The sequence below is a fragment of the Acromyrmex echinatior genome, chromosome 11 (genome assembly GCF_024713525.1).
Source record: "Acromyrmex echinatior isolate Ae372 chromosome 11, ASM2471352v2, whole genome shotgun sequence".
Taxonomy (NCBI): Eukaryota; Metazoa; Arthropoda; class Insecta; order Hymenoptera; family Formicidae; genus Acromyrmex; species Acromyrmex echinatior.
In genome coordinates, this window is record NC_141862.1 from 3,374,428 (window position 1) to 3,384,410 (window position 9,983).

The following is a 9,983-nucleotide window of genomic DNA, read 5'->3' on the forward strand; positions in this document are numbered from 1 at the left end:
ATTACCCCTCTTATCGCGAGACATCATTCCTTCTGAATATATAAACCGATACTGCGAACATCTCGGGTTCTCACTTCGCTTATTTCTATCCGACGGATCACATTCTTCATTCGGTTTACTAGACTTAGCTTATTTCCCCGATAGCACGGTAAGCATGACACATTTTAATACTTAGAATACTTTTCGGTCTTGCTAAGCCAGCAGCTAAGTCCCGATGGGGAATTTAAAATTTTCATGGCACCGCAGTTTCCGTACTTATAAAATTTTCATTACTTGTACTTCGCTATACTTATAAATTTCATGTAACTTACAATTTTTTGTACTTATAATCTTCACATAACTTTGATACTTGTAAATTCCTCGTATTTACAGTTCCATACTTGTAATTCTCGTATTATGCGCATTTTCTCTATATTTGTAATTCCTATTGATAAATCAATTCTGCCCTTCAGGCTCCGGAATGGTCTTGCGTCCTTTTCATGTAACAATAAATAATAATATTATTATCATATCTAACAATCTAGTTAATATTTATCTAAAGTCCTATCCTATCACGAAAAGAATAGTTGTCGTGCTGCGGAACCATCTCTCGAATAGTTCACAGCCCGGCACGTATCTAGCCTAAAAAATCTCTCGGAGTAGGGCGCTCTCCACAGGGTATCCTTCGCCTCCTTTTTTCCCGCCTTGGCGCGCCTTCATCTCAGGGCTGTTCCAGGTCATCTTCTTAACTATCAGACTTATATTCTTTCTTTTTATTTCTTATTTTCTTCTTTCTTGTTTACTATTCCTTCCCCGGTTCTTTTAAAGAGCTCTAAGGGACGACACGCTGGCGAGGGCGATCCGTTCATCGTCATACCATATAACCCTTACATAGGACGTCTCTGAGTTCCTAAAATGAACTGGGAAGCGGCCGAGTAATAATCGCGAACTTATCTCAGACGAATCTATCTACTATATCGGAGCTCAAGCTCCACCCCCCTTCCCTCTTTTCTCCGCGGGCCCTTTTTTGTCTCGCGATCCTTCATCACTGTCCACCAAAATAGACCAGGACGTGAATATATATTAATAAAATAATTAACTTTATCTATCACTCAAGTTTGCTCGATTAAAAATTTATCTTTATTATTGTGTTTGCTTTTGCTTTATACACGTTTAATTTAAATTGGTAATGCTGAAATTAAATGTTATCCAAAGCTTCATGATGTATTCTTGATTTCATTTTGGATCTTTGTCACAAATTTGGTAATTTGTTATGTTACTCAATCTTGACACACACACTGAGAATTGATACATAAAGTATAAAATATATCGGATTTCTGAAAATGACTCAAAATTGATTCGATACGTTTAATCAACGTTAGATGACATCATGATATCGCAATGAAAATTTTTAACTAAAGTTTTTATATTATTTTGTTGCGCACTCTTAACAGCGCTGTACTCTCATTAGCCTTGTTTGTTTCTCCTTTGATTGTTTCCATTTTTTTAATTTTAAATTTTATTTAAAAAAAAGAATCAAACGTTTTTTAAAACAATATAGTATATAAAATATTTATATCTTAAATTGGACTTGTCTCATTTTTGACAAATATCATTTAGAAATTTGATTTTGACATCAACTATTATGTTATTTTAGCGCAATTACTGCAAAATTTTCGTCAATTTATAATGCCGTTATTGTCAAGCGCGCCGTCGCTATGGAATGAAGCGCGATGAGCCGTGCTACGAATTCGCGCAGCGCGACTTCACTGCACATTGGCTTAGACGTTTTCTTTTTTAATTCGAAAACTATAGCGGATATTTCAAAATGGTAAAACTTTTTCGTTCCCCTTGATTCATTCTACACCCCCAATACGACCCGGATTTTACTTAAGAGATGATCCTGTGATAATAATATAGTGAATATTCTTTATAAACTGTAATATTTAGATTGCGTTTATTTTTTACGCTCATGTGCTTTAAGCACTCACGCTTATAAGCTGTTTTTAATCGTTTATTTTTATTTCTCGTGCGCTGTAAACGCTCTTGTGGCATGAAGCCATAATTTTATTGGACAATAATATTATTTGAACAAGTGTCAATTCTTCTGTCAGTGTGGATGATAACAAAAAGGATTATGATCCTCGTAGTGAAAATACCAAAATGCATAAATATGTTTACTATTATTTATTCTTAGATTATACCGCACATTCATTGCGTTTATTTTTAACCGTAAGCGTCTTCTATGTGCTCACGCTTTTGCTGCTCTATCTCGATGAACGAAGCACTTGTGTGAAACAGTATCTATGATATACATTACGATGACGTCATAAATGTTTCTGTGGCCTTTCCCTGAGCACTTACGGAAAAATGAATAGTGTAAACGGTACTTGTTAGTATTTAAAGTTCGTGAACGTAAAACGCATCCTTAATATTTTTCTAGCTTGTAAATGAAATAATCTACTTTATTTGTAAGAACAGAATTGATAAATGTGGTGATTAAATTAATAAAATACAAAAAAATTATTTTCACGTTAACCTTGGTTATTCAGTCAGTTTTATATTTTGTCTTAAATTCGACTGTTAACTATAGTCCTATAACAGATAGTCCAATAAAAAAAGATATAATATATTCTTAAAATATTAAGTAAATATTATAAAAGAGAGACAAATAATATTCATTTAATATTCTAGGAACATTGTATGTGTTTGACCGTGGAGACTCAATAATGTCTCGACGCTAAGACAAGTGCAGCGTCATGACACTGTCATCCGCGCGCCGGCACCGTGCTCCTTTACGCGAATCATACACTTTAGACTGAGCATTGTTAGAAATTTGAGGAATGGGAATAGTCCTCATTTAGAAAAGGACGCACTCACTTGGTCCACGTGCGTTCTCTCGTTTCGCGCCTGCGTATAAAATGTATCTCTGAGAGAGGGGATCGAAAGAGAGAAGAGGAACTAAAATGTAACAGCTTACAGTCAGATCAGCGAAAAGAGTCTCGTATATGTTCTGTGAGAGTCTCATGACGAGCATGAATCAGAATGTGTTTCGTCTCGGGTTGGATGTTACGTCATCCCAAATTTTTATTAGCCAAGTTGGCCCGCCACTTCTTCATGCTTTTGTTCCCTTGTCTCAGAGATACACTTTATACGCAGGCGTGAAACGAGAGAGAACGTACGTAGGCCAAGTGAGTGCGTCTTTTTCTACATTAGGACTACTCCCACTCCTCAAATGCTCGGTCTAGAGATACTGTTTATGGCCCTAGCCGGTACGCGGCGAGTTGCGGCAGACTGAGATTATCAGATTTCAATGGGTGCTTTCCAATTGCTTGACACATCTTTGATACAAACATAGTAAATTAATTCTCATATATATTTTCAGTGTTAATAAATAATTTAACTCTTTTAATTACATATTCCTTGTTGTCATGATAACCTTATAATCTTGAAAGAATTACATTATTTATTAACACACAAAGTATGAAAACCGATTTGCACTCAATTACATCAATTGTCGCAATCATTAACACAACGTTACAATCGACTAATAGCTCTCGAGCTGAGTACGGATTATGTCGATTACGGCAATTGATGCAATTGAGTGCAAATATTTTCGGTTTTCATATTTTTAGTATTAATAAATAATTTAATAAATTAAACAATATAATATAGGGCTAAGAACCAACTCAGGATAATGTGTGAGTAACAATATTATTGTAAGCAAAAACGTATAAATGTTTCAGCTCTAAAGACTCAAATTTCACTGCTATCCCCATCCTAATATAAAATTGCTTAATAAAAACTAAAAATATTTACTATCCCTTTTGTAAAATCCATCTCTGAGAGCTTTATGCCTTATAGTTATGAGCATACATATTAAGACAGCTTTCATCGTACCTAACGCTCTGAAGAAATTTATACACAGGGGTAAGGACCGTTTGGATCGTTTCTTAAAACAGGGTATAATCTATAAAATTGAGTACTTGGATTGTAAAGCTATTTACTGTTGTGCCGGTATTTCATGGCATAGTTTGCGGATGCACAAAGGATTTCGGAAGATAAGATTAGTAGTTTTTAAGAAAAAATATATTTAGCTTTACACATAATAACAGTGGTTATTTTGTTACAATTCTACTTAGCACTGTCCACGTCGCGGTAGATACTATTACAATTTCGTTTAGACGACGAGCAAAGTAGCGCGACAAGTTTCTTTCAAATTTCTGACCGCGCAGCGCTTATATTCTATATTTTTCAAGTCATCTTTGAACGAGCTGGCCTGTCAGCGTTCCGCTCGGACGAGGACAGCTTCCGCGCAACTTCTGAGTTCGCATTTCTTAAGTTTACAATTTATATCGGTCTTCTTTTATTTTAATTATTTAAAAGAAATTTTGAGTATATATTTAATGAATCGGTTTTAGCAATCATTTATCTAATCATTTATATTTCTTGCATGTTCGTGATGCAAGTGTGCAATTAGCACTCGTGACATCCCTTCCTCCTTGAAGAAAGGAAATGAGGATACGAGTTTCCTTAACTCACTCTATTATCTTACAGAATTTTTCCCGATATACAATTTTTCTTGTAATCGTTTCTTAATATTAATATAATATAACATGGCTACACCTTTGTATTTCTGCGTCTTCCCGCCTTTGTTTTCACTTATTGATTATATATAGCATGATACATACAATATTAATTAAAGTAGCAGTACCTGCTCCTACGGGATACATTATATATTTATTGTTGAATACATGACTTTCCTAAATAGTCTTCGATATCTTTTATCTGTCTAAACTTAATTTAGTTAAAACATATAAAAAATAAGAGCATAAAAAACCACAGCACAAGTTCTAGTTTATGATATTTAATTGTTATTACATTAATTAAAACATTAAACGTTTCGGCCACAATCTGGCCAGCTTCAGTAATTCAATAATATTCTTAAAACGCAGAGTTACATCTAGTTGACATTAAATTCAACAGTCGAGAGTTGTAATTAAATAAACATGTTCTTTTATATGTGAAGATGCTTCATACAGTAATGTTACAACGCCAGTTGTCATATCAAGAAAAGTGTAGAACAAGAATTTCCAGATTCTAATTTAAATAAAATTGTATATATTAAAATCTTCTAGTCGGAATATAAAGAAATAGAATCATTACCTGTTTTACAGCAAAAAACCAAACGATGAATCTCAAGTAATTCTTTTACACAATTAGAATTTTGTCGTGACATTATGTGTGTGCGTGTGTTGTTATTTGTTCTATCATGTATTTTACCACTATTTATATATCTGAGTCAACAATTTAGAAAGTTCTAGAATTATTTATTAAAGGAAAGAGACATCCTTCTTTAGAAGAGGAAAATAAACCTCAGGCAAACCTTCCGTGTCACTTTGTTTATTGATACCACTTGTTTGTCTTTTTATATGTATCATTTCCGAAATTCTTCTTTTTACTAAAGATTGTTCTATATCTAAAATTCTTATATTATCCCAATTTAATTCATGCATCTTATTCATACGGTGACGTGAAACCACAGAAATTTCGGAAGAAGGTTTTTTTAAATCAGCCTTATGTTCTTTAATCCGAGTTTTTAATTTCCTTTTAGTTTGGCCAACATAAGACGATTCACAGTTTAAGCAATTAATTTTATAAACTACCCCGCATTAGTCAATTAAGCCCCTTAGGCAAAGAATCCTTTTCTGTCTTAATAAATGTATTCATCTTATTCATAGGTTTATAAGCTATGTTAAAACCGTACACATGTGAAAGTTTTTTAAATTTTTCAGAAACTTTGCCCAAATATGGTATCGTGAAAAATTTTTTTGAAGTAATATTAGAGTCACATTCATTATTAATTTCTTTACGATTTTGATCTAAATTAGTTCTGTTTTCCAAAGTTTTAATTCTCTTTCTTTCGAAGACAGGAATTTAACTTTGACATTATGTGCAAAAGGAACAAGATAGAATCGGCAAAAAAAATCTCTAATCTGCGGACCAAACATATTCGCCAAGAAATTTTGAATATAAATTGTATTAACTATAATATTACGCAATTTGTGAAGTCTGAGATGAATGGTGATACTTCCTGTGCACCTTTAAAATTGAATACAGTTTCAATTAAAATCACGACGATCCTAACACAATTCATTCATCATACAATATTAATATTACTCCTAAAAGATTTAATGGCAATTTTGATGTACGTAATATTAATGAACAATGGCTGATAAATCTGAGCAATGCTAAAGTTTCAGATAAAGCCTTAGTCTTATTACAATTAGGTCAACAATTTAATTTACCTAACAACGTGATTAGTAAGGACGGTATTACACGTGAGTTCATCAAACACGTGGAATATAATCTTTTTAGGATGGATGATGAAATACGTAAAAATGTTAGGAATGAAACTGTCCAAATTCTTAAAGCGATTAAGAATTGTAATAGTAAATCTTCTGAAAATACAATTTTATATATAGGTGTAAGAGAGGTTAAGCGATTTATCTCAGAGAATCCGGATATTTTAATTATTAGAGCGGATAAAGGCAATACCACCATAATTATGAGTCGAGATAGCTATAAAGAAAAAAATGTATGAGATTCTTAATGATCATACCACATACGATTCAATCAAAAAAGATCCTACTAAGAAAATAACTACGGAAATTGGTAATTTATTCAAAAATTGGAAAAATAAGGGGTACATTGATTCGAATTTATACAAAAAATTGTACATTTCTGACGAACTTCCGAGATCTTACGGATTGCCAAAAATTCACAAAGAAGGGAATTCACCCTCTAAGATTAATTGTCAGTTGTATTAATAGTGCTTTTTATCCACTGGCGACTTTCTTAAAAGAAATCATTGACAATAATAATATAAAAAATTTCAGTTTTGTTAAAAACAGCTTTGATTTAGTAAATAAACTCAATGGTAAAGCAATTGATAAAAATTTTAGTATTATATTATTTGACGTGGTCTCCATGTACACGAATATTCCGACCAAATTAGTATCAAAAAGCATTGAACGTAGGTGGAATTTTATGGAGAATAAGATTTCGATTCCTTTACATGAGTTTATAAAAGCAATTATGATCATTATTAATTCTACATTTTTTAGTTTTGATAATAAAATATTTAAACAGATTTTTGGCATGCCAATGAGTTCTCCTTTGTCCCCCATACTGGCGAACATTGTTTTACAAGATTTGGAACAAGAAATTGTTACCAAGAATAATATTAATTCATCTTTTTATTTCCGTTATGTGGATGATATTGTATTAGCTATACATAAAGAAAAGGTTGAAGGAGTTCTAGAATTGTTTAACTCATATCATGAAAGGCTTAAATTTACTTTGGCGATAATAACGGCATACATTTCCTAGATGTTAAATTAATGAGACAGGAAGGAAATATCATCTTCGATATTTATAAAAAACCTACCAATTCTGGGAGATATTTAAATTATTTTTCGAATCATCCGTTAGAACACAAAAGGGGAGTTATTATTGGGCAATTTGATAGAATTCTATTCTTATCCCATCCTAAATTTCATGAAAAAAACATCTCTGAATTAATTCACACGTTTCTAAATAATGCTTATCCTTTAAAGTTTATATTTTCAACAATAAATAATAGAATTAAAACTTTGGAAAACAGAACTAATTTAGATCAAAATCGTAAAGAAATTAATAATGAATGTGACTCTAATATTACTTCAAAAAAATTTTTCACGATACCATATTTGGGCAAAGTTTCTGAAAAATTTAAAAAACTTTCACATGTGTACGGTTTTAACATAGCTTATAAACCTATGAATACATTTATTAAGACAGAAAAGGATTCTTTGCCTAAGGGGCTTAATTGACTAATGCGGGGTAGTTTATAAAATTAATTGCTTAAACTGTGAATCGTCTTATGTTGGCCAAACTAAAAGGAAATTAAAAACTCGGATTAAAGAACATAAGGCTGATTTAAAAAAACCTTCTTCCGAAATTTCTGTGGTTTCACGTCACCGTATGAATAAGATGCATGAATTAAATTGGGATAATATAAGAATTTTAGATATAGAACAATCTTTAGTAAAAAGAAGAATTTCGGAAATGATACATATAAAAAGACAAACAAGTGGTATCAATAAACAAAGTGACACGGAAGGTTTGCCTGAGGTTTATTTTCCTCTTCTAAAGAAGGATGTCTCTTTCCTTTAATAAATAATTCTAGAACTTTCTAAATTGTTGACTCAGATATATAAATAGTGGTAAAATACATGATAGAACAAATAACAACACACGCACACACATAATGTCACGACAAAATTCTAATTGTGTAAAAGAATTACTTGAGATTCATCGTTTGGTTTTTTGCTGTAAAACAGGTAATGATTCTATTTCTTTATATTCCGACTAGAAGATTTTAATATATACAATTTTATTTAAATTAGAATCTGGAAATTCTTGTTCTACACTTTTCTTGATATGACAACTGGCGTTGTAACATTACTGTATGAAGCATCTTCACATATAAAAGAACATGTTTATTTAATTACAACTCTCGACTGTTGAATTTAATGTCAACTAGATGTAACTCTGCGTTTTAAGAATATTATTGAATTACTGAAGATGGCCAGATTGTGGCCGAAACGTTTAATGTTTTAATTAATGTAATAACAATTAAATATCACAAACTAGAACTTGTACTGTGGTTTTTTATGCTCTTATTTTTTATATGTTTTAATATTAGAACCACGTTAGTTTTTAAGATATAGTTTAATTTAGTTAGTTCCTTAGGATCTTTAATTAATTGTTTAAGGGAATGCTGGAGTGTCCTGTTTTATCATTAAATATTAAAAACACTTTTCTCGTAACTGTGTTTATGGATTGAAAAATCCTTCTCCATAATTAAAGTATCGACAACAACGCAATTGGCCAACGCAATTGCGGAAAAGCTAAACGAACAACCCTATGTTTTTAGAAACGCGGTAGGAGTTTTAGTATAAGAGAAAAGCATATCCGAAAATTTTGTTTATATATTACGAGTGAAATTGACTTGAAGTCATGAAACTAAGAATTTTAGTTCCGCGATATTCCGACAGCGGCGCTGTCATGAAAAGTCGCTGCGTCGCTGAACTACAGAAATGATCTGAATTATCGACCTACTCAGGCCCATATCAATAAACGTGCCCTGGTCAAAGTTTTTTCTTTTGAAAGGAAAAATAATAATAAAATAAATATGATATTAGTTATTTCAATTTTGTTGAAATAATTTCTTCCTAAACAAGAAACATACCATTATTTACAAATGAATACAAATGAAGATAATTATTTTAATTACACTGTTCTGTCTTTTACATACATTTTATTTAGTAAATTATTGATGCATATATATAAAATAACATATATATATATATATATATATGTATGTATGATATGTATATATATATATATATATATATATGCATATATAATAGCATACATACACACGCGTGTGCGTATGTATGCGCGCGCGCGCGCGTGTGTGTGTGTGTGTGTGTACATATATACAACACATGTCTAAACTTTATTTACTGAATTATTTACACATGCATATATCAAGGTTCGGAACGCGATATGTGTTTCGATTGAGCTTCTATTCTGCTCGGATGTCAGAACGACAAGCGGCAATCTCGTAGCAGACATAGCATATAAATGAAATTTTCGAATACTCATTGCTCTTATCCTAAAGCTCGTAACTCGTTTCTGCAAGCATAGTATTGTTCTTTGAGGTTTTCTGTAAATCGCCAGCTACTTATGCAAGGTCTGAAATTATTGTATACAGCACATTTTTGACTCGACTCGGATGTCGAGTCTTAGTAAGAAGCACCATTTCTCCTATCGGTCGCGCGCAAACGAAGTAGTACCACTATTCAACTATAGAAATGGATTGAACCATTGTAAATAAACCAGCAATATATTATCAGACGGAAATGGCCATAATAATATATTTTTGTATATATAGA

The 9,983-nt window shown here is 31.9% G+C and overlaps 1 protein-coding gene across 2 annotated transcripts in view; it reads right to left on the reverse strand.

The window, feature by feature from the left end:
- Positions 1 to 2,047, reverse strand: part of LOC105152678 (pancreatic triacylglycerol lipase) — a 108,016-nt gene extending 105,969 nt beyond the window's left edge. Inside the window, exon 1 of one of the 2 annotated variants that reach the window (XM_087411257.1) lies at positions 6 to 2,047. In XM_087411257.1, the coding sequence (XP_087267383.1) occupies positions 6 to 27 (22 nt within the window). In that variant the 5' untranslated portion in view covers positions 28 to 2,047. The remainder of the gene's footprint in view (positions 1 to 5) is intronic. The other variant, XM_087411255.1, reaches the window with a different exon arrangement.
- Between the last annotated feature and the right edge of the window lie 7,936 nt (positions 2,048 to 9,983).